At 43.7% G+C, this 25,629-nt stretch overlaps 1 protein-coding gene across 7 annotated transcripts in view; it reads right to left on the bottom strand.

Annotated features, from left to right (window-relative positions):
* Positions 1-1,662: 1,662 nt before the first annotated feature.
* ZNF236 (zinc finger protein 236) overlaps positions 1,663-25,629 on the bottom strand; it is a 150,706-nt gene continuing 126,739 nt past the window's right edge. For 6 of the 7 annotated variants that reach the window (XM_024236089.3, XM_054538108.2, XM_054538109.2 and 3 more), the window contains 5 exons: positions 24,071-24,202; positions 15,472-15,669; positions 12,041-12,170; positions 11,001-11,177; positions 1,663-1,973 (listed from right to left, as the gene is read on the bottom strand). In XM_024236089.3, coding sequence (XP_024091857.2) covers positions 1,849-1,973; positions 11,001-11,177; positions 12,041-12,170; positions 15,472-15,669; positions 24,071-24,202 — 762 coding nt within the window. In that variant the 3' untranslated portion in view covers positions 1,663-1,848. The remainder of the gene's footprint in view (positions 1,974-11,000; positions 11,178-12,040; positions 12,171-15,471; positions 15,670-24,070; positions 24,203-25,629) is intronic. The other variant, XM_063716964.1, reaches the window with a different exon arrangement.

The raw sequence follows: 25,629 nt of genomic DNA, 5'->3' as shown, positions 1-25,629 counted from the left end.
CTTTGGGGATATTTGTTCACCAAAATTAATCAACATTTCTAAAATATTTCAATACAAAATTATAAAATAAAAAGTGCATTAAAAGCAGAACCTTTAAACTCTAGCACAATTACAGTTACTCTGAATATGTGACTACAGCCAGGTTTACACACTGAGATTCAAGGAAGGAGACCTCAGGATTGGTAAGAAGTCCAGTATCACAAGAATAAGTCAAATAAGGCTTTTCTTTTTCTTAAAAAAATATACAATACACAAAGCAGTTTGGAAAAGAAGTAATATTATTTAACAATTTTCTGACTTAAATATTTTCACATAACAAAAGTTTTCATATCACCATCAATAATACTTATATACATATGCCAAAAGTGAACAACAACAACAAAAAAATCAAAAGATGCCCTTTCAAAATAACAGTAAAATGTCTATTTCTTTAGGAATCTGAAATGAGCTCCTCTCTTAATATACAAAGTCCATACAATATTTATAATAAAACTACTCTCTTCTGAAACCAAGGAGGCAATGAGAGAAAATAAAGGCAATTATTTTTCAGGAAAAAAAAATAAAACCCAGTTTTATATTACAATGAAAAAGATATCCATTTATTAATAAAATGAATACAATACTGATCTGAAGTGCTTGTGGGGAGGTGAAACTCAGACGCTCTTTCTGCAATTAGGACTAGTACTTATATTTACAAAATATACTGTTCAGCCACACAGAGGCCCATATATCTGTCTATGTACATATGTATTTATATATAGAACATATAAATAATTTCAAAGGAAAAATTAACATGAAGTAAAGAACCTTCCATCTTTGGAATGCTGTAGGAATGGCGTGCACGCACTCTGCCCAGCACGGGTGGGATTTGGTTTGGGACATGTTTAATGTGGCACCATTGACGATACGAAAGAATTCCCTGAAATCAAAAATACATCTGTTTATATGCACGAAGAGAAAGTCATGGGGTTTTTACGGATTCTTGGCCTTAAGCTACAGATATGCTTCTTATTTGCTGGGGTGGACAGGGCCACGGTTGCTTGCTCCTTGCGGACGGTTCTGTGGTTTCCTACCTGCGATGTATGGCTTGTGCTTCTGCAATTATGTAACTCTGGACCTGAACACAGATTGATGCGGTAAGTGTGTCGTCAGCCCGTGTGGACAGCTGAATCCTTATTGGTGGGTCAGGTTTACTCGAGTCCCCGTGTTGACGCCCCAGATACTGCATTCTTGTAACTAATGATTAAACATTTGTCACGGAGAGAGAATTGGTCCAGCCACCTCTCAAGGGATCAGTTATATTAACTTACGGTAGACTAAAAAGAGTCCATTTTGACTAATTTTCAAAATGCACAGAGAAAAGAGTGGAAAAAACTTCCCTGTGTGTTGTAACATTTTTTTTCTGAACTTCACGCCCCAATCTTACGCTTGCTTTGTAAGCTATGCTTCTTATCACCAGAAGCATGAAGGAAAATCTGACATACTTTTTCCACGTTAGCGTTTTTGTCTTTGCTAATACAAAGAAATCACACTACAATGATAGTAAGACCCAGTTAATTGCTTCGTGAACTAGACGCACTAAGCCGCGGAGGAGACTGAGGAGGAAACCGCCTACCGTAGTACCTGAGTTCAGTGATTTGTAGACAAAAGAGAACAACGCGGTGACACTTTTCCCAGTTTTTTTTCCTATGAGTCTCTGAAAGACAATGATTCTTTAGATAATTTTATAGCTAAAAAACTATTGTAACATTTTAAACACTTGAAGCTTTAAAACAGAGATTCCAAGTGCTTTGCTCTTCACAAAATGTAACTTCAGAAACATTCTTAAAGGTGTACTTCCGACTCGCATCAGAAGACGTGGGTGAGGGTCTGCCACTCGCCGGCGGCCTCCTGCACCACCTCCTCCAGGTGGAGGGTCCGGCTCAGCTCCTCCCCGTCCTGCTCCGGGTGACCTGCGGACTCCTGCAGAGCTCCTGTCATGCAGACAAAGAAAACACAAGCAGCCTCAGACCTTCCAGAGCACGAAACTATTCCCATTTAAATAAAGACTTTCTGGTAAAAAGAGACAAGGAATTTCTGAAGGAATCTGCTTTCCATTCCAATGAAAAAAGAGTCATTTGAGCTGCGGGTTAAACGACTCTGCCGGCGGTAGTTCCTGTTACGTGAGTATGAACGCACACACAGCACTCGTGATACGGGTGCACTCCCATGACGGCCACGTTAACACAGCATCAGGATGAGCAACTAATAACCAACACACATGATTTTTGTAATAAAAAGGAAAGCAGGAAGCACTACAGTGTAGACGTTAAAGAAAAAAATTACCCCTTTTTCCTTCCTCAAAAACTCCCCACAATATAGTGTTCTGCCCTTGGGTTCCCTACACTGAAAGCTGTCGAGCTCCCCTCACAAAGTACAGCACCTCAAACAACCGAAGAACACCTGCTGGCCTCACAGAGCACACCACCACCTCCAACACCAAATCACAAATCTCACAGAGCACACCACCACCTCCAACACCAAATCACAAATCTCACAGAGCACACCACCTCCAACACCAAATCACATAACTCACAGAGCACACCACCACCTCCAACACCAAATCACAAATCTCACAGAGCACACCACCACCTCCAACACCAAATCACAAATCTCACAGATCACACCACCTCCAACACCAAATCACATAACTCACAGAGCACACCACCACCTCCAACACCAAATCACAAATCTCACAGAGCACACCACCACCTCCAACACCAAATCACAAATCTCACAGATCACACCACCACCTCCAACACCAAATCACAAATCTCACAGATCACACCACCTTCAACACCAAATCACAAATCTCACAGATCACACCACCTCCAACACGAAATCACAAATCTCAAAGATCACACCACCACCTCCAACACCAAATCACAAATCTCACAGATCACACCATAACCTCCAACAACCAAATCACAAATCTCACAGATCACACCACCACCTCCAACACCAAATCACAAATCTCACAAAGCACACCACCACCTCCACCACCAAATCACAAATCTCACAGAGCACACCACCACCTCCAACACCAAATCACATAACTTACAGATCACACCACCACCTCCAACACCAAATCACAAATCTCACAGGTCACACCACCACCTCCAACACCAAATCACATAACTCAGAGCACACCACCACCTCCAACACCAAATCACAGATCTTACAGAGCACACCACCACCTCCAACAACCAAATCACAAATCTCACAGATCACACCACCACCTCCAACACCAAATCACGTAACTCAGAGCACACCACCACTTCCAACACCAAATCACAAATCTCACATATCACACCACCACCTCCAACACCAAATCACATAACTCAGAGCACACCACCACCTCCAACAACCAAATCACGTAACTCAGAGCACACCACCACTTCCAACACCAAATCACAAATCTCACAGATCACACCACCACCTCCAACACCAAATCACATAACTCAGAACACACCACCACCTCCAACAACCAAATCACACAACGCAGAGCACACCACCTCCAACAACCAAATCACATAACTCAGAGCACACCACCACCTCCAACACCAAATCACATAACTCAGAGCACACCACCAACACCAACACCAAATCATTTAACTCAGGGCACACTGCCACCTCCAACACCAAATCACAAATCTCACAGATCACACCACTGCTTCCAACAACCAAATCACATAACTCAGAGCACACCACCTCCAACAAGCAAATCACAAATCTCACAGAGCACACCACCTGCAACAACCAAATCACATAACTCGGAGCACACCACCTCCAACAACAAATCACAAATCTCATGGATCACATCACCTTCAACAATCAAATCACAAATCTCAAAGATCATATCACCTCCAACAACCAAATCACAAATCTCACAGATCACATCACCTCCAACAACCAAATCACATAACTCAGAGCACACCACCTCCAACAAGAAATCACAAATCTCGCAGATCACACCACCTCCAACACCAAATCACAAATCTCACAGATCACAACACCTCCAACAACCAAATCACAAATCTCACAGATCACACCACCTCCAACAACCAAATCACATAACTCGGAGCACACCACCACTTCCAACCACCAAATCACAAATCTCACAGATCACACCACCTCCAACAACCAAGTCACATAACTCGGAGCACACCACCTCCAACAACAAATCACAAATCTCACAGAGCACACCACCTCCAACAACCAAGTCACATAACTTGGAGCACACCACCTCCAACAACAAATCACAAATCTCACAGATCACATCACCTCCAACAACCAAGTCATGAATCTCACAGATCACACCACCTCCAACAACCAAATCACAAATCTCACAGATCACACCACCTCCAACAACAAATCACAAATGTCACAGATCACACCACCTCCAGCAACAAATGACAAATCTCACACATCACATCTCCAACAACCAAATCACAAATCTCACAGATCACACCACCTCCAACAACCAAAAATAAGTCTCACGGATCATATCAACTTCACCAACCAGATGACAAATCTCATGGAGCACACCACCTCCAACAACCAAATCACAAATCTCACATATCACACTACCACTTCCAACAACCAAATAACAAATTTCACTGATCACACCACCTCCAATAACCAAATAACACATCTCACGAATCACAACACCCCCAACAACCAAATCACAAATCTCACAGATCACACCACCTCCAACAACCAAATAACACATCTCACGAATCATATCACCTCCAACAACCAAATAACACATCTCACAAATCACATCACCTCCAACAACCAAATAACATATCTCACGAATCACATCACCTCCAACAACCAAACCACACATCTCACAGAGCATACCACCTCCAACAATCAAATCACACCCACAAAATGCACGGAGCGCACCAAGGGGTCTACTCAGACTTTAACATTTCTAGCTCCTTGCATAGCTACTGCCACCCTCTGAAACCTAGTCTAGGCCATTTACTGTCATTCCTTCCTCAGAGATGGATGCTACTGCTAGATTCTGTGTAGGAAACAAAGGTGAACAAGAGACAGACAAGCAGTAGGATCACACCCAAATATCCATACTCTGAAGGGCATGAACGTTAGCGAATCAAGAGAAAAACCAAGGCCCACGTGTTGTCTGTGCCAGGTCAACAGGATGCAGACAGGAGCAGTTGGTGCAGATTCTGTTTGCGCTGTGCCCCTGAGTACCAAGACAGCACCTGAACTGCATGCTCCAGGAAAAGGGGCTTCCAGACATGCTGTGAAGACAGAGATGCTATTCTGGGCCTCTGACTGCCCAGGTGCTGAAGGCCCCTACAGAAAGCTCTGTCCAGTGAGAAATGAGCTGCTCAGAAATGCTGCACTTGCTCAGGTTCTGGGCTGCCATTTTACTCCAATAAATTTCTGTGTCCTTGCCAAAATATATCATAAATTTAATCTAATCAAATTCTGTGTGTGTGTGTGTATGTGTGTGTGTGTATATGAAGGGGGGCAGTCCATAGCCAACTTCAACAACTGCAAACACTAAGTATTAAAGTAACAAAAGCACAGGCTTCCTGAGATCATGGCGGATGGGAGGCAGGACTAGACTGCACCTCCAGCTCGGAGGGACAGGGCAGCATGTGGTGGCTCGCATTGTGAATTTTTGCTCCCGAACAACTAGGGGAATAAATCAGGAAACCTGAGAGGACCCACAGACTCTCTGAAGGAAGTGGATTACTCCTGCAGGACCCAGCAGACACCGCAAATACTCAGCCACAGCAAGATCCGCCCAAGGAGAGTCTGAGCTCAGACATGCCTAGCCCAGCCCCCACCCAATGCTCCTTCTCTACCCACCCTGGAAGCAGAAGACAAAGGGCATATACTCTTGGGAGGTCTAGGGCCCTGCCCACCACCTGTTCCTCCCTATGCTACCACAGTTGATGCTCTCTGGAAAGCACCACCTTCCGGCAGGAGGCCAACCAGTGCAAAAATAGAGCATTAAACCACCAAACGTAAGAACCCTCACAGAGTCCATTTCACCCCACTGCCACCTCCACCGGAACAGGCACCGGTATCCACGGCTGAGAGACCATGAATGGTTCACATGACAGGACTCTGTGCAGACAACCCCTAGTACCAGCCCGGAGCCGGGTGGACTTGCTGGGTGGCTAGACCAAGAAGAAAGGTAACAGTCACTATAGCTCTGTTCTCAGGGAGCCACAGCCATAGGAAAAGGGGGAGAGTACTAGATCAAGAGAATACCCCGTAGGACCGCAGAATCTGAACAACAGCCTTCAGCCCTAGACCTTCCCTCTGACAGAGCCTACTCAAATGAAAAGGAACCAGAAAACCAACTCTGGTAATATAACAAAACAAGGTTCTTTACCACCCCCCAAAAATCACACTAGCTCACCAGCAATGGATCCAAACCCAGAAGAAATCCCTGATTTACCTGAAAAAGAATTGAGGAAGTTATTAAGCTAATCAGGAAGGTAGCAGAGGAAGGTGTAGCCAAAGGTAAGGAAATCAAAAAAAATGATACAAGAAGTGAAGGGAGAAATATTCAATGAAATTGATAGCATAAATAAAAAACAAGGAAAACCTCAGGAAACAACAGACATACTTATAGAAATGCAAAATGCTCTGAAAAGTCTCAGCAATAGAATAGAACAACTAGAAGAAAGAAATTCAGAGCTCGAAGACAAGGTCTTCAAATTAACCCAATCCAACAAAGACAAAGAAAAAAGAATAAGAAAATATGAACAAAGCCTCCAAGAAGTCTGGGGATTACGTTAAACGACCAAACCTAAGAATAATCGGCATTCCTGAGGAAGAAGAGAAATCTAAAAGTTTGGGAAACATATTTGGGGGAATAATCAAGGAAAACTTCCCCAGCCTTGCTAGAGACCTAGACATCCAAATACAAGAAGCACAAAGAACACCTGGAAAATTCACTGCAAAAATATCATTGCTTAGCTGCATTGTCATCAGCAACAGCAGCTAAAAAAGACAGAGGGACATTATATAATGATAAAAGGAAAATACCACAATCCTAAACATGCATGCACCTAACACTGGAGCTCCCAAATTTATAAAACAATTACTAATAGATCTAAGAAATGAGATAGACAGCAACATAATAATAGTGGGAGACTTCAGTACTCCACTGACAGCACTAGACAGGTCATCAAGACAGAAGGTCAAAAAAGAAAAAATGGATTTAAACTATACCTTGGAACAAACGGACTTAATAGATATATAACTAACATTCCATCCAACAACTGCAGAATATACATTATATTCAACAGCACATGGAACTTTCTCCAAGACAGACCATATGATAGGTCACAAAATGAGCCTCAATAAATTTAAGAAAATTGAAATTATATCAAGCACTCTCTCAGACCACAGTGGAATAAAACTGGAAATATATTCTAAAAGGAACCTTCAAAACCATGCAAATACACGAAAATTCAATAACCTGCACCTGAATGATCATTGGGTGAAAAATGAAATCAAGATAGAAATTAAAAAATTATTCAAACTGAACAACAACAGTGACATAACCTATCATAACCTCTGAGATATAGCAAAGGCAGTGCTAGGAGGAAAGTTCGTAGCCCTAAATGTCTACATCAAGCCTGAAAGAGCACACACAGACAATCTAAGGTCACACCTCAAGGAACTAGAGAAACAAGAACAAACCAAAACCAAACTCAGCCAGAAGAAAGGAAATAACCAAGATCAGAGCAGAACTAAATGAAGTTGAAACAAACAAACACAAGATAACTGAAACAAAAAGCTGGTTCTCTGAAAAGATAAATAAAATTGATAGACCACTAGCAAGATTAACCAAGAAAAGAAGAGAGGAAATCCAAATAAGCTCAATAAGAAGCGAAATGGGAGATATCACAACTGACACCATAGAAATATAAAAGATCATTTAAGGCTACTATGAACACCTTTACACATACAAACTAGAAAACCTAGAAAGATGGATAAATTCCTGGAAAGATACAACCCTCCTAGCTTAAATCAGGAAGAATTAGATACCCTGATCAGACCAATAACAAGCAGCAAGATTGAAATGGTAACTAAAAAATTACCAACAAAAAAAAGTCCACAACCAGATGGATTCACAGCAGAATTCTACCAGGCACTCAAAGGAGAATTAGTGCCAATCCTTTTGACACTATTCCACAAGACAGAGAAAAAGAGAACCCTCCCTAAATCATTCTATGGAGCCAGTATCACCCGAATACCAAAACCAAGACAGGACATAACCAAAAAGAAAACTACAGACCATTATCCCTGATGAACATAGATGCTACAATCCTTAACAAAATACTAGCTAACCGAATCCAACACATATCAAAAAGATACTCCACCATATGATCAAGTGGGTTTCATACCAGGGATGCAGGAATGGTTTAACATATGCAAGTCGGTAAATGTGATACACCACATAAACAGAATTACAAACAAAAATCACTTGATCATTTCTACAGATGCAGAAAAAGCATCAGACAAAATCCAGCATCACTTTATGATTAAAACTCCCAGGAAAATCGGCATACAAGGGACATACCTCAATAATAAAAGCCACCTATGACAAACCCACAGCCAACATAATATTGAATGATGAAAAGTTAAAAGCATTTCCTCTGAGAACTGAAACAAGACAAGGATGCCCACTCTCACTACTCCTCTTCAACATAGCAGTGGAAGTCCTAGCCAGAGCAATCAGAAAAGAGAGGGAAATCAAGAGCATCCAAATCAGTAAAGAGGAAGTCAAACTATCACTGTTTGCTGATGATATGATTGCTTACCTAGAAATCCCAAAAGACTCTTCCAGAAAGCTCCTACAACGGATAAAAGAATTCAGCAAAGTTTCCAGATAAAAAATTAATGTACAGAAATCAGTAGCTCTTCTATATACCAACAGCAACCAAGCTGAGAATCAAATCAAGGAGTCAACCCCTTTTACAATAGCTGGGAAAAACAAAACAAAAACAAACAAACAAACAAAAAAAACCTTAGGAATACACCTAACCAAGGAGGTAAAAGACCTCCACAAGGAAAACTACAAAACACTGCTGAAAGAAATCACAGATGACCCAAACAAATGGAAACACATCCCATGCTCGTGGTTGGGTAGAATCAATATTGTGAAAATGGCCATACTGCCAAAAGCAATCTACAAATTCATCTCAATTCCCATCAAAATACCAACATCATTCTTCACAGAATTAGAAAAAACAATTCTAAAATTGATATGGAATCAAAAAAGAGCTCACATAGCCAAAGTAAGACTAAGCAAAAAGAACAAATCTGGAGGCATCATATTACCTGATTTCAAACTATACTATAAGGTCATAGTCAACAAAACAGCATGGTACTGGTATAAAAATAGGCATACAGACAAATGGAACGGAATAGAGAACCCAGAAATAAACCCAAATACTTATAGCCAACTGATCCTCGATAAGGAAAACAAAAACATAAAATGGGGAAAGGACACCCTTTTCAACAAACAGTGCTGGGATAATTGGCTAGCCACATGTAGGAGAATGAAACTGGATCTTCATCTCTCATCTTATACAAAAATCAACTCAAGATGGATAAAAAAAATCTAACACCTGAAACTATAAAAATTCTAGAAGATAAAATTGGAAAAACCCTTCTAGACATCGGCTTAGGCAAGGACCAAGAGCAGAAAAGTGAATGCAATAAAAACAAAGATAAATATCTGGGACTTCATTACACTAAAGAGCTTTTGCACGGCAAAAGGAACAGTCAGCAGACTAAACAGACAATCCACAGAGTGGGAGAAAATCTTCACTATCTATACATCTGACAAAGGACAAATATCCAGAATCTACAATGAATTCAAACTAATCAGTAAGAAAAAAACAAACAATCCCATCAAAAAGTGGGCTAAGGACATGAATAGACAACTCTCAAAAGAAGATATACAAATGACCAACAAACATATGGAAAAATGCTCAACATCACTAAGGATCGGGAAAATGCAAATCAAAACCACAATGTGATACCACTTTACTCCTGCAAGAATGGCCATAATCAAAAAATTTTTAAAAATAGTACATGCTAGCATGGATGTGGTGAACAGGGAACACTTCTGCACTGCTAGTGGGAATGTAAACTAGTACAGCCACTATGGAAAACAGTGCAGAGATTCCTTAAAGAACTAAAAATAGAACTACCATTTGATCCAGTAATCCCACTACTGGGTATCTCTACCCAGAGGAAAATAAGTAGAATCTTTTTCATTGTATGAAAAAGACACTTGCACACGCATGTTTATAGCAGCACAATTCGCAACTGCAAAAACAGGGAACCAAACCAAACGTCCATAAATCAACTAGTGGATAAAGAAACTGTGGTATTTATATATATACACACACACACACACACACACACACACACACACACACACAATGGAATACTACTCAGCCATAAAAAGGAATGAATTAATGGCATTTGCAACGACCTGGATGAAATTGGAGGCCATTATTCTAAGTGAAGTAACACAGGAATGGAAAACCAAACGTCGCATGTTCTCACTCATAAGTGCGAGCTAAGCTATGAGGATACAAAGGCATAAGAATGACACAATGGACTTTGGGGACTCAGGGGGAAAGAATGGGAAGGGGGTGAGGGATAAAAGACTATAAATAGGGTGCAGTGTACACTGCTCGGGTGATGGGTGCACCAAAATCTCACAAATCACCACTACAGAACTTACTCATGTAACCAAACACTACCTGTTCCCCAATAACCTATGGAAATAAAAAAATAAAGCACAGGCTTCCAGTCCACACAACTGAGGCTGTACCACGTTCAATGCAAAATCACTGTGTGAACTAAAGGAAACAATGTATGCGAAACACACGGTGCCTCACAGGCCACCGGACAGCACGCACTCCCAGGTGCAGTGTTCTCACCAGCATAGCTGTGCGCCCGCTTCATGTGCAGCTTCATGTTGCTCTTCTGCGTGAAGCCCATGACGCAGTAGGCACACTTGTAGGGCCGCTCCCCGGTGTGCTTCTTCATGTGCACCTGCAGCGCACTCTTCTGGTTGAAAGCTTTCTCACAAAGCGTGCAATGGAACGGCCGCTCCCCTGTACAGAAAATGGCACGTCAATATCTCTAAGAAGAGTATAGTGGAGGCCTGGGCTCTACCCGGAGGTATGAACAAGAGGGACTGAATGTTCCTCTTTTCTCTTAGGCTTTCAGCCTGGCTGTCATCTGAACAAAGGGCTGGAGGAGCCATGGGGAGACCAGAGGGAGCCTGGCCAGGTCCTAACAACCCCCAGCAGATGGGGCGGAGGGATCAGAGAGCCATGGAAGGGCCACCGTGGATGCAGCCTGTGGAACCCCAGGCCCACGGTGAGTGGTCAGATGATCACAACAGAAATGAGCCCGGGATGATATCCTGTTAAGGGCAGGGCGGGGACAGAAGGGCTGACACGAGCTATCATGTACCAGTCAAGAGGCAGAGAGATGGAAGAGCTTGTTTCTTTGTTCTGTGTGTTTTTTTTTTTCTCTAAGACAAGAGATTTGAGCAGATTTAGGTGGTGTAGGAAAAGCCAGTAGAGAAAAAAGTTTTAAGGCAGAAGAGGAAGATTAAAAATTAAGTTCCCCGGTGACATTGAGGACATGGGACCCAGGCACTGGGGGCCGCCTGTTTGCTCCAGCAGAAGGGAAGGAGGGACGTGACGTGGTCAATATCCCAGACACGGCATGGGAGGCTTGCCTGATGCTTCTCTTTCATATGGTCATAATGTAAGCAGCAAAATCTTCCACGTGAAAAGTTAGTTATGATGATAAACAGGTCAAAACTCAGGGGAAATGGAACATGTGGACCTTGCTTTATAAATAAAGCATTCCATCGCTCGTGAATATTGCATAGGTGGAATTGTTTTCTCACCCATGATGTCTACTTCAAAGAGTAAGGAAACAAAAGCCTGTCCCTCCCCGTTACCTGTGTGTATGCGGCTGTGGCGCTCCAGCTGGCTTGGTTTGGCAAACGCCTTCTCACAAGTGTCACATTTAAACACTCTTGGCTTCTGGGAGCTCAAAGAGGGGCCCGCCTGGTGTGTCTGCATGTGCTCCTGGGAGACAACACACAGAAACCAAGAAACGAGATCAAAACAGAGCTTTCGAGACTAGAAACAAGAGGAAGCAAATCACTGCAAAGGTCAAGTCAGTGGCAAGGACAAAATCAAAGGCTAATCTGTGATTTGTGTTCTTAAGGACTTTAATGTATCGGTAGTGACAACAGTGATGGTAGTGACAACAGAGTGACAACATTGGGGCTTCTCGGGGAGACTCCAGTCCCCATCTGAGCTTTACCACCTGCTAGCTATGTGCACCTGCAGGGCTTGGCCACATCTGTGTCCCAAATAGGGGTAGAAATATCTCCTTCATCAGCTTTAACCGAGACCAATGGCGTCAAGCCATGAGCCTAGTGCAGGAGTCCAGGTGAGCTCTCTCCGTTGGCTGTGGGGGATCCTGTCCCCATTTCACATACGAGTCCACCCATATGTCGTGGCCTGTGGCCACCCATAGGTTGTGGCCTGAGGCCCTGCGGCACCCAGCTGGGACGCGTTCAGTCACTCTCACCCACGAGTCCTCACGGAATGCCCGTGATTCCAAAGTGCATTCTCCCGGTGATACGACAGAGGCTTCTAAAGCCAAGAGGAAACTGTTCCCTTCTCATGTTGTGATTGGCAACTTGCCAGAGATACTGCATTCACGTGACTGCAAATTTCTCAAAGATCTGATAGCTGCTGCCCTTGCAGGCACCTGAGGATGGGCAATGTGGTTATTTTCCAAAATTGCACAAGCATAATAATTATCCTGATAGAATCCCAGTCTTTAGAGCTAACCTCTACCCTGTAAGGCAGGAGTCAGGGAAAAGTACACGTTTCCTGTGTGTGTTCAATGTGACCGCCTGTGTTCCAGTTGCATACATCACATTGCTCAAGGCACAGCACAGTCTGGGAGGTGGGTGTAATGAAAGCAGCAGGGTGGGAAAAACAAACTCGGGAGGTGAGTGGGGGAGCCTTCCCAGCACCGCAGACCAGGCAGAGCCAGGACTGCAGGTAAGGCCTGACCAGTGACAACACCACCCCTGATGATACCAATCACCATCAACAGCTAGAGTGCATTCCTCCCCCACTCCGTCTGGGGTTCCCACCCGGTCTGTGTTGGACGTAACTGCAGTCACACTGAGCGCTAAGCTTCCTGAGGATGGAGCCGCCTGTTTCTGGGACCACCTTCTGTGCATACAGCAGGCACTCACTGCTAAACTGAAAGGAGGACAGAGAGCCCATGGGAAAACAGACTGTCTGGTGGGCTGGAAAGGAAAGCTTTTATAACCTTGGCTTCTGTCTCTCTGACCTCCAGAGAGAGAAATTTCCTGCGGTGGTAACAGTACATGCGGCTGCCACTCTATGCTGATGACTTTAAAAGAAATGTAAAGAAGGGGCGGTGTTGTGCCCTGAAGTTGGTGGGAACTCAGCAGAGTCCCCCAACATGGCCATCAGCTCACTGCACCAGAGGACGCTAATGCAGCCCTGGGGCAGGGAGATTCATCAGAAGGTTTCAAAAGAAAGAATCCTGCTGATAGTTTATTTTGTTGTGCAGAAGCTCTTAAGTTTAACTGGATCCCATTTATCAACTTTGGCTTGTGTTGCAATTGCTTTTGGCACTTCGTCATGACATCTCTGCCTGTTCCTCTGTCCAGAATGGTATTGTCTAGGTTGTCTTCCAGGGTTTTTAGAGGTGTGGGTTTTACATTTCAGTCTTCAATCTATCTTGAAACAGAAAACCAAATACCACATGTTCTCACTGATAAGTGGGAGCTAAATGGTGAGAACACATGGACCCACAGAGAGGAGCAAATCACACACACTGGGGCCTCCTTGAGGGAGGAGGGAGAGGAGCAGGAAAAATTACTGGCTACTTAGCTTAGTACCAGGGTGATGAAATAATCTGTACAACAATCCCCTGTGACCTGAGTTTACCTGTATAACAAACCCTGCACATGCACCTCCGAACCTAAAGTGAAAGTAAAAAAATTTAAAAATAAAAAAGAACCCAAGCAGCAAAGCCACAGGCTCCCTTCAGGACAGAGAGGGAGGATTGAGGGTCTCCGGGCTCATCAGCCCCTGGAGGGACCTGGGAGAGGAGCCACAGCAAGCACCACAGGTGGGGCCCTGGGCTTCCCAGCCCGGACAGGGCTGTCACTGCTGACACCACTGGCCTGCAATACACCCAAAGCCCATGTGCTCTACTCCACACTCCAAAAAAGCCATCCTGGCCACAGGGATCCAAGGATTCCAGTTCCTGGGACAGGAATTTCTCCCTGAATAGGACTCTCCTTTCTTCTAGTCCTACACTCATTAAAAGACAACAGACACACGAAGGCCAAAAACAATCCCCGCCCCCGCAACATACACAGGAACCCCAAGGGTCCAGCCATCTTAGTGTAGCTTTCCTTCCCGGCCAGCGTGGCATGCCTCTGCCCTCTGCGTGGCCTGGCCATGGCTGGTCAGAAATTTCGCAGGCTATCCCTCATGGAATTTGTCTGTTTTTCTCATGTTACGGGGTTTTTGGGAAAAGTGCCATTTTCATCCCACACTGCCAAGGACAGATGCAGTCTTGATGTGTGGGTGCTGATGCTGGCCACGGCCGCTGGGCTGGAGTGGTGCTGGCTAGGCATCCGCGCTGCACGCTCCTCTGTGTTCCACCCCTTCCACGCCCCATTCCCTTCACACGGAAGACAGCGCCCTGGGCTGGACATCAGAGCACCCTGCTGGAATTCTGCCTCCTGCCCACTGTATCACAGCACCCTCTGTGGGGATGTCCCAGAACTCATCCTCTGCTTCCCACATGCGGGCACTCAGGTCTCCAGTGTGCAATGACGGCTCTGCTGCAGTGGAAAGCGTGGGCAGCTAAACCTTGGGAGGCTGAAGGGGCATCTTCAGGGCTGGTCCCCAGGGTGAGCACACATGCATTTGTTAGGGCCGCCCAATGCCCCTACAGAAAGACCTACCAAGTCACAGTCTCACTAGCAATTACGTGAGCGAGCCTCTGTTTCCCCACAGCCTCGACAACGGGTGCCTACAGACTTTTACATTTTTGCCAGTCTGACAAGGGAGAGAGGGCATTTTTCAATGTTATTTCAATTTCTATTGCAAACTGATTGTGAGTTGCAGGTGAACATGCAATTCTTCTGTACAGCAAGCGGACCTCTTACAACTGGAACAATACATCTACATCTAGTGACCTTTTCCTCAAAAACCAGCCTTTTCCTCAAAAACACATGCCGGATTCCCGGCCGGTGTTAAATCTTGGACTCTGCATCTCTAGCCGCCTGGGGGCTGTGCCGCGGCACAGTGGGCCTACCTTGAGGTGCGTGGCGCGCTTGAAGGCCTTCCTGCACACGGGGCAGCCGTGGATGCGCTCCCGGCCATGCACCTCCTTGCTGTGATGCATCAGCACCGCCGCCGATGAGAAGGCGCGGTCACACTCCAGGCACTGGTGCGCCCGGCCCTCCTTCTCCGGCTGGTTGCCCGGGGCCAGGTTCCCAGAGACGCCAGCTACCTGGAAAGAGCCAGAACTTCTGTGACTTTCCACTCACTTGGCTGGATTTGTGCAGTTTGTGACACACACCACGGTGATAAGAGGAACACGCCAAGCCCACACTGCATGTCCTATCATCAGGATAATTCAGCCAGAGGCGCCTTCCATACAATATGAGACCAGAATGCACACTGTGTCCTGCAAGATTGAGACCGCACAACAGCAGCTAAGGAATGAGCTCTGGCGCCGCACTGACCAGGTGCAAATTCCAGCTCCAACGTGCCTGTCCGGGCTACTCTGGGCTAAGTACTTAACCAGTCCGTGCTTGCATCCTCATGGGAGAACACCTGCTTACCAAGGGCTGCATATGGCAAGCATTCACTAAATGCTCGCTACTGGTAGTAGCTTTAGATAAACAATTCTTAACAACAAAAAGTGTTTTTAGCTTTTAATGGAATTAAACCATTTTTTCCAAACTGTGGATCACAATCAATTAGGTTTTCAAATCATCTTAATGGGATGCCACCACCACTTGAAAAAATCATTTTCAAAATTTTTGAAAAAAATTTTTGAGATGGGGTCTTGCTCTCTTGCCCAGGCTGGAGTTCAGTGGCACAGTCGCAGCTCATGACAGCCTTAAACTCCTGGGCTCAAGCAATCCTCCCACCCCGGCCCTCCCGCATGCCTGGGTCCACAGGTACACACCACTTCACCATCATGCCCAGCTAACTTTTTTATTTTTTGTAGAGACAGTGTCTCCCTATGTTGCGTAGGTTGGTCTTAAAACTCCTGACCTCAAGGGATCCTCCTGCCTCAGTCTCCCAAGTGCTGGGATTACAGGTGTGAGACACTGTACCTGGCTGACTCAGCTTTTATAAACAGATTCCAGTTTTGCAAATTTCTATGTGATGGCTTAACAAAACAATTCTAATGAAAATTAATGAGATCTGTCCACATTTTTATTATTCCTAATTTATCAAATACTTTTTCATTAATTCTGGAATATAAGAAATAAGTAAACATTAAAGAAAAATACTTAACAAAAAAGATTTATACAGGGTGCTATATTATTATTAATCTGTGCTGTAATTTAAAAAATGGAATGGGGAAAAAAAGGAACAAAGGAAAAGATCAGAAAAGACATTGCAGCCACGTGAGATGTGCAGGGACTGGTGTCATTCTAGAATATGACACCTGTGTGTCAGGTGTGAGTCTACACATATCTGTAGGTGTTATTCTATAATATGATACCTGTGTCAGGTGTGTGTGTCTACACGTGAGTATCTGCAGGTGTTATTCTAGAAAATGACACCTGTGTCGGGTGTGTGTCTACATGTGAATATCTGTGAGTGTAAAGAAAAATGACAGAAACACGTGTGTTGAGGTCACTGCATAAAATATATTCCATGTGAGTCAAAAAAGTCTGAAAAGCACAAGAATAAATGATACTAAAGGCTGGTTGTGTAACTGCAGATAAATGCATGCTGAAGAACATCAACTCAAACAAAAACCTGTAGTTATGGAGCGACCTAATGTCCTCCATCAGTATTACGAAGCATCTACCAGTAGTCATGGCAATGAACACACACAGAAAATTGTTTCTGAACCAAACATTTTACTCATGAGATGTGAAAATTCAATATCTGGTCCACATCATTCAAGGAAAGACAAACAAACACACTAAACTTTAAAAACTATTTCTGCAAAATATTTTTCAGCATAATCGCATCAGAAGCAAAGCTTCTGAATCATTGCTACTACTGTGAAACGAATCTCCAATGTTCTGCTGAATTTCATAACTACATATATATATACATCTAGAAAATGAATTATATTAATAGAATTTTGCTAAAATCATACTTGCCCAAAGGAGAAGGGGAAATCAGTTACAGAATGAGTGAGATGATTTTTAAGCCTGAGGCATGAACTTGGCCACAGCTAGAAATAATGTGCTTCCCACAGCAGGTTATTCTGCATGGGGTGGGAAGGTAGAAGCGTGTATGTCCACCCCCTCCCAAGCATGAGGAGTGTGGCTGTTGGGAAGCAGAAGAGGGAGGAAAGCGGCCTCTCCATCCACCTCCTCTGGCGCGGATCCAACATCCTCTGCGTCCAGCGGCCGGCACTGGCAGGAACTTAAATGTTTGCTGAACTGAAACAAGGTCAATATTTCAAAGAAATGCTGCCCACAACACACACCTGGGCACATGATCACCCTTCTGACCCCAAACCTCCCTCTAAAAACCTGCCCCTTACTAAAAAGTTCCCAGCTGAGACCAGCTGATCTCAAGTAACAGGAAATCCAGCTGTAAATGCTCAAAACGATATTCTTCTATTCAGACATGAAGAGTGAGATAAGACAGATCCGGGTTCAAACGCCAGCTCTGTCTCTATTGGCAGGGTGACTTTAAGTTATTCAAAGCTACCCTTAAATGATAGAATCCTTGTGAGTAAAACGGGGCCGTGACACTTAGACACCTCACAGGCTGTGGGAAGGGCTCGGCTATATAAGACCACATGCCTAGTGGGAGCCTGGCCTTAGGCACCTGGCCAGCAAGTGTCGGCTCTTTTCTCCTGCAAAACCAGTTTCAAAAGAAGGCCATGGCCCCTTAAGCAGTAAGTGAAGGAAGAAAGGCAGTTTGCTGCAGCGGCTCCCCTCTGATTTAATAGCTTGAAGTTGCTAACAAAGTTAGGTCAGGTCTCTTGATCCTTATGGGAAGGGTCAGGCAGAAATTAGTTCATTCGTTTTTGTAAAGACAGGCTGAGTAAGGGGGCAGTCTGTCAATGGCTCTCTTAGGATAAAGACGTTTTTACATTGTGAGTACACATCTTGTCAGATCAGTATGGATTTCTCTTCAGATGAACCATGAAGAAAAAGATTTTTAAAAAGCAAAGGTTGTTGCTCTAGGGACTTCACCAGAGAGCGAAGTGAGCCCCAGGCCATAGTAGCTGCTCCAACGCCACCAGCAGGGTCCTCACCTGAGCACTTACTTTGGGCCAGGACCTGTGCTCCGTGCCAGGGAACATTACATGCCCAATCTCTGATCACTATGAGGTAGTCCTAACTACACTCCTGTTTGGGGGTTTGGGTTTTGTTTTGTTTGAAACACGGACTTGCTCTGTTACCCAGGTTGGAGTACAGTGGTGATCATAGCTCACTGCAGTCTCGAACTCCTGGGCTCAAGCAGTCCTCCTGCCTCAGCCTCCCAAAGTGCTGGGATTACAGGTGTGAGCTACCGTGCCTGGCCACCTCTGTCTTAAAAACAGGCCATCACACAGATGTAGGATTGCCTGAGGGCTCCTGGCCAGAAAGCACGGGAGCAGGGATGTACAGACATCACCAGAGGCTACAGCCAGCACTCCCAGCCGCTCTGTCGTGGGTTCAGATAAACCCAGCGTGCTTCAAGTGGTCCCAGCTTCCTCCCAGAAGCACAGGCCAGAGGCAGACCCAGGCATGTGTCTCAAGTCCCTGGTCAGGGCCCAGGTCAGAGCCTGGAAGCATCAATGTGCATTCTATCTGTGTCAAGAGAGCATTAGGATGAAATTAGACCGTGATTAAAACCAATTAATGTTGGCAAACAGTGCTACAACCTAACAAGGGAAATTTACAGAAAACATCTAAGAGAATTTCTCTTGCTAATTATAGGCATACCTTGTTTTCATTGAACTTTGCTTTTTTTGCCCTCCATAGATATCCTGTCATTTTTACAAATTGAAAGTTTGTGGCGAGGCTGCTTCGAGCAGGTCTACTGGTGCCATTTTTCCAACGGCACATGCTCACTTCGTGTGTCTGTGTCACATTTTGGTAATTCTCGCAATATTTTAAACTTTTTCATTACAGCGTATCTATTACAGTGATCTGTGATTAGCGATCTTTGATGCTACTATTGTAATTGTGTTGAGGCACCACAAACCCCGCCCACATAAAATGGCAAACTTAACCTATAAATGTTTGTGTCTGACTGCTTCACCAACTGGCCCTCTCCTTGGGCCTCCCTATTCTCTGAGACACAACAATACTAAAATGAGGCCAATTAACGACCCCACAATGGCCTGTAAGTGTTCAAGTGAAAGGAGGAGTCACACATCCCTCACTTCAAAAGCTAGAAATGATTAAGCTTAATGAGGAAGACATGTAGAGAGCTGAGACAGGCTGAAAGCTCAGATTCTTGTGTCAAACTATTAGCCAAGTTGTGAAATGAAGGAAAGGTTCTTGAAGGAAATTAAAAGTGTTACCCAGTGAGCCCATGAATGATAAGAAAGTGAAACTGCACTACTACTGATAAGCAGAAAGTTTTAATGGCCTAGACAGATCAAAACAGCCACAACCCTCGCTTAAGCCAAAGCCTAATCCAGAGCAAGACTCTAACTCTCTTCCATGTTATGAAGGCCGAGAGGTGAGGAAACTGCAGAAGAAAAGTTGGAAACTAGCAGAGGTCGGTCCATGAGAACTAAGGAAAGAAGCCACCTCCATAACACAGCAATGCAAGGTGAAGCAGCAAGTGTTGATGGAGAAGCTGCAGCAAGTTCTCCAGAACATCTAGCCAAGAGCATCGATGAAGGTCACTCCATTAAACAACAGATTTTCAGTGTAAACAGAACAGCTTTATAGTGGAAGAAGATGCCTCTAGGACTTTCATAGCTACAGAAAAGTCAGTGTCTGGCTTCAAAGGACAGGCTGACTCTCTTGTGAGGGGCTAGTGCAGCTAGTGACTTTAAGTTGAAGCCAATGCTCATTTACCATTCCAAAAATCCTAAGGCCCTTAAGAATGATGCTAAATCCATTCTTTCTGTGCTCTACAAATGAAACAATAAAGCCTGAATGACAGCACATCTGTTTACAGCATGATTTACTGAATATTTTAAGCCCACTGCTGAGACCTACTGGTCAGAAAAAATGATTCCTTTCAAAATATTCCTGCTCACTGACAATGCACCTGGTCACCCAAGAGCTGTGATGGAGATATACAAAGAGACGAATGTTGCTTTCATGCCTGCTAACATGACATCCACTCTGTAGCCCATGGATCAAGAAGTAATTTCAACTTTCAAGTCTTTCTAAGAAATACATCTCATAAGGCTATAGCTGACATAGATAGTGATTCCTGTGATGGATCTGGGCAAAGTAAAGTGAAAATCTGTGGAAAGGATTCACCACTCTATATGCCAATAAGAACATTGGTGATTCATGGGAGGAAGTCAAAATATCAACATTAACAGGAGTTTGGAAGAAGTTGATTCCAGCCCTCATGGATGACTTTGAGAGGTTCAAGACTTCAGCAGAAGTAGTAACTACAGATGTGGAGGAATGGGCAAGAGAATTAGAAGTGGAGCCTGAAGATGACTGAATTGCTGCAATCTCATGGTATATATAACTCAGCAGATAAGGATCTCATGGTATATATAACTCAGCAGATAAGGATCTCATGGTATATATAACTCAGCAGATAAGGATCTCATGGTATATATAACTCAGCAGATAAGGATCTCATGGTATATATAACTCAGCAGATAAGGATCTCATGGTATATATAACTCAGCAGATAAGGATCTCATGGTATATATAACTCAGCAGATAAGGATCTCATGGTATATATAACTCAGCAGATAAGGATCTCATGGTATATATAACTTGAGCAGATAAGGAGTTGCTTCTTATGGATGAGCAAAGAAAGCAGTTACTTGAGATGGAATCTACTCCTGGTGATGATGCTGTGAACATTGTTGAAATTACAACAAAAGATTTAAAAGATTACGGAAACTTAGTAAAGCAGCAGTGGGCTTTGACAGATGGACTCCAATTTTGAAAGAGGTTCTACTTTGGGTAAAATGCTATCAAACATCATCGCATGCTATGGGGAAATCTTTCATGAAGGGAAGAATCAACGCAGCAAACTTCACTGTTGTCTTATTTTAAGAAATTGTCACAGCCACCCCAACCTTTAACAACCACCACCTTGATCAGTCAGCAGCCATCAACATCAAGGCAAGACCCTCAACCAGCAAAAAGATTACAACTCGCTGAAGGCTCAGGTGATCGTTAGCATTTTTAGCAATAAGGTATTTTTAAATTAAGGTATGTGCATTTAAAAAAAACATAATGCTGGTCAGGTACAGTGGCTCACGCCTGTAATCCCAGCACTGTGGGAGGCTAAGGTGGGTGATCACTTGAGCTCAGGAGTTTGAGACCAGCCTGGCAATGTGGCAAAATCCCATCTCTACTAAAAAGACAAAAATTAGCCGGGTGTGGTGGTGCACACCTGTGATTCCAGCTACTTGGGAGGCTGAGGCAGGAGAATCACTTGAACCCAGGAGGCGGAGGTTGCAGTGAGCTGAGATTGCACCACTGCACTCTAGCCTGGGCAACAGGAGCAAGACTCTGTCTCAAAAAAAAAAAAAAAAAAAAGAAATAATGCTGCTGAACACTATTATTATGGTATAGTATAAACATCATATGCCCTGGGAAACCAGAAAACTAAATCATGATGTTAATGTATGACTTTGTTGTGATAATCGCTTTATTGTAGTGGTCTGGAACTGAATGCACGTTATCTCTGAGGTATGCCTGTATTCACTCATACAGATTGGTTATCTACCTCATTTTTATATTTAATCTGTCAAATTTTGAAAAAAAACTACAAGCTAGACAAAGTTTTAATATTTGGTTTCTCTCATTTCCATCTAATGGAATATGGAAGTTAAAATGGAATATATCACTTCAGTGGGGACATTTCAAACTAATATTAACATAGGATTACTCTACAAACATTATTCTTCTAGCTATATTAAACCAAATGCTAAAATCATAATGTTAAAAAATAGCAAAGTAGTTTCGTTTACTAGTCACATAAAATATAGGAATTAGGTAAGGTGTGCCTTGGAACTGATTTAGGAACTCTCTGAAACATACCAGACTAATAAGGTTTCACTACAAAAGCATCATGAGCAAGAGAGCTTAAAAATATGACCAAGCTGCCAATGCTTTTTCTGTCTCAATGAATGTGTGTGATCAACAGTTACCTCACCAGGCCTGAGGTGCTCAAACCCTGCACACTCCACAGTGCCCTTGATCAGCTCCCGAGCATCACCCATAAGCCCCTGGAACATCCTGCTATTAGTAGGTAAGACTGTATTTCATACCCAGAACCTTGGGCAATGCCACATAGTTTGTGCTGATGATGTGACTTATGGTGAAGGCCTGTTTTTGTTTCATCTGGGGACCTGGACCACTGCATCAGTTTGACCTGGAGGGGCAGGGGCCTGGAGACCGCATAGCTAAGCCCAGCCACACGGGCACTCCATGGCCACATGACTGATTGTAATACAATTCTGGATACCAGAGCTTAGCTGAGCTTCCCAAGTTGGCGACACTTGGCAGGCGGTGTCACACAACTTTCCTGGGAGAATCAGCAGTGTCCGTGTGACCTCACTGGAGCGGACACTGGGAAGCTCGTGCCTGGGTTCTCTGGACTCCACCCCACGTGCCTTTTCCTTCCGCTGGTTCTCACCTGCACCCTTCCATTGTAACCACAAGTATAAACCACAACCATCAGTAAATCAGATTTCTCTGAATCCAGTGAGACCTTGTAGTGAATCGTCAAACCTGAGGGCAGTCTTGGGGACCCTAGACACAAATGTGTTAAAGTTATACAAACTGAAATTCAGTGAGACAGCTCTGGTTACTCAGGTCAAACTGCAGGACATCCCCAGTGCTCTTTATATCTCATCTCTTTGTGAAAAAGCCCTTGTTCTACAGAAAAACCGGTTAAGTCATTATTTTGAAAACTCATTTGCTAAAAATGTTTAATGCTTCCTAAATTCAGAGATTATTCATCATCTGTACTTTAATTCTGACCCTGGAAACTTTTAAGGAAAGAGTTTTTAGACTCTTCTATATTTAGACTATTGCTTACTAAATATTTTGGCTCCCAAAAACATGTATTTTAAGAAAAAAGACTAGCCAAATGACAAATAGATCTTGAACGCACGCGCGCGCACACACACACGTATATGAAGATGTATATGACACTTAACAGAATCTGCAAAGGTGTTAGTAGAAAATCTGCAGAAAGAACTAAGTGCAAGTGGCTGGATATGTGAAGTCTGATCAGTAGGCAAATATAATAAGATATTAATAAATTTAAAATTAGATTTACATGTAACTGGTGGCTACATCTAATTTTGTGGTACTAAAACCTCACTCCCTAGGAAACAAGTCACAAAACGAATGAGATATCGTACCTGTCATTCAACACACGCCCCCACAGAGCCTATGTCCACTCAGGATTCAGCTGGGGACACCTCAGAAGTCAGCCCCAGCTACCTGGGCCACACAGCACCCCCATGACCCTCTACCACCATCCCTTCTGAATCTGTATGTTTTTAAAAGCGACAAAAGCTCTGTGAATGAAGGAATATCCTGTACCTGGTAGGCTATTTCTTCACAAGCAGCAGACGCTGACTGTGGCGTGTGGCTCACTAGTATGACTTGCGGCGAGCCTGCTCCACCCTGGCCCGAGAGAGAGGGATCCGTGAGGAGTGCTGGGAACTGCTGACCCTGGCAAAAGATTAGTACTATTTCAGAAGTTGTAACATTAGCAAAACAAGCAATAATTTAAAAGATCTTTTATGGTGCAGCTACCTTGGAAAACAAGCTGATAGCTCCTCAAAAAGTGAACCGTGGAGTCACCATGTAACCCAGCAACCCAAGAGAAGTGAAAACAGAGTCCGCTCAAAGCCTTGTACAGAAATGTCCACAGGAGAATTACCCATAGCCAAAAAATGGAAACAGCCCAAATGCCCATCAACCGATAAATGCACAAATGAAATGTGGTATAAGGGAATATTGTTCAGTAATAGCCTTGGAAATACTCTAAGGAATGAAAAAAGCCAGTCACAAAAGACCACACGGATGATCACATTTCTATGAAATACCCAGAATGGATGCATCTACGGAGACAGAAAGTAGACTGACAGTTGCCAGGGGCAGAGGTGAGGGTGGGCCGGGGGTTGGGGGAACATGGAGTGATGGCTCATGGCTCCATGTTTCTTTAAGGGGTAATGAAATGTTCTAAAATTAGACCATGGTGATGGTTGTACAACTCTGTAAATACACTGAAAACCATTCAATTGTATACTTTAAATAATTAGGTGAACTTATATAAATTACATCTCAGAGTCTCTACATGTGTGTATATTTAAAAAACACTTATTTGCTTAGAAACGCATATACAATTTTGCTATGCTATAGAAAACTACTGTAAGTCTTCTTCCCAGCCCAGCACACCTCTAGCTATGAGAGCGGATCTGAGAGAATAAGAGAGAATGAGAAAGGTAGGATGGTATGGGGTACAAGAGCAGAGAGGAAGCTGCAGTTTAAAGGGTCTGAATATCTACTGCAAATGCTGAATTTATAGAAATAATTCAGCATGCAACTTGAACTGCTGCAATCAGCACTGATTCTAAACATATTTTACACACAGTTAAAACCGTGGCTGACCACAGGAAGCATGGCTGATGTTCTTGGCTCCTGTGCTTCAAGGTGAGGGGTGTTTCTCAATGTCTTAGGGAACTACACAAGCTGAGCCCCCAAAAGGAAATTAAGAATTGAGAAGGGGATGCTATATTTGTCCGTTTTCACGCTGCTGATAAAGACATGCCCTTGACTGGGCAATTTACAAAAGAAAGAGGTTTAATTGGACTGACAGTTCCATGTGGCTGGGGAAGTCTCACGATCATGGTGGAAGGCATGGAGGAGCAAGTCACATCTTACATGGATGGCAGCAAAGAGAGGAGAGCTCGTGCAGGGAAACTCCCCTTTTTATAACCATCAGATCTCATGAGACTTATTCACTATCATGAGAACAGCAAGGGAAAGACCTGCCCCCATGAATGATTACCTCCCACCAGGTTTCTCCCACAACACGTGGGAATTCAAGATGAGATCTGGGTGGGGACACGGCCAGACTATATCAGACACAGCAG

This window comes from Pongo abelii, chromosome 17, assembly GCF_028885655.2.
Source record: "Pongo abelii isolate AG06213 chromosome 17, NHGRI_mPonAbe1-v2.0_pri, whole genome shotgun sequence".
NCBI classification, from domain to species: domain Eukaryota; kingdom Metazoa; phylum Chordata; class Mammalia; order Primates; family Hominidae; genus Pongo; species Pongo abelii.
This window is presented reverse-complemented; position numbering and strand designations above follow the sequence as displayed.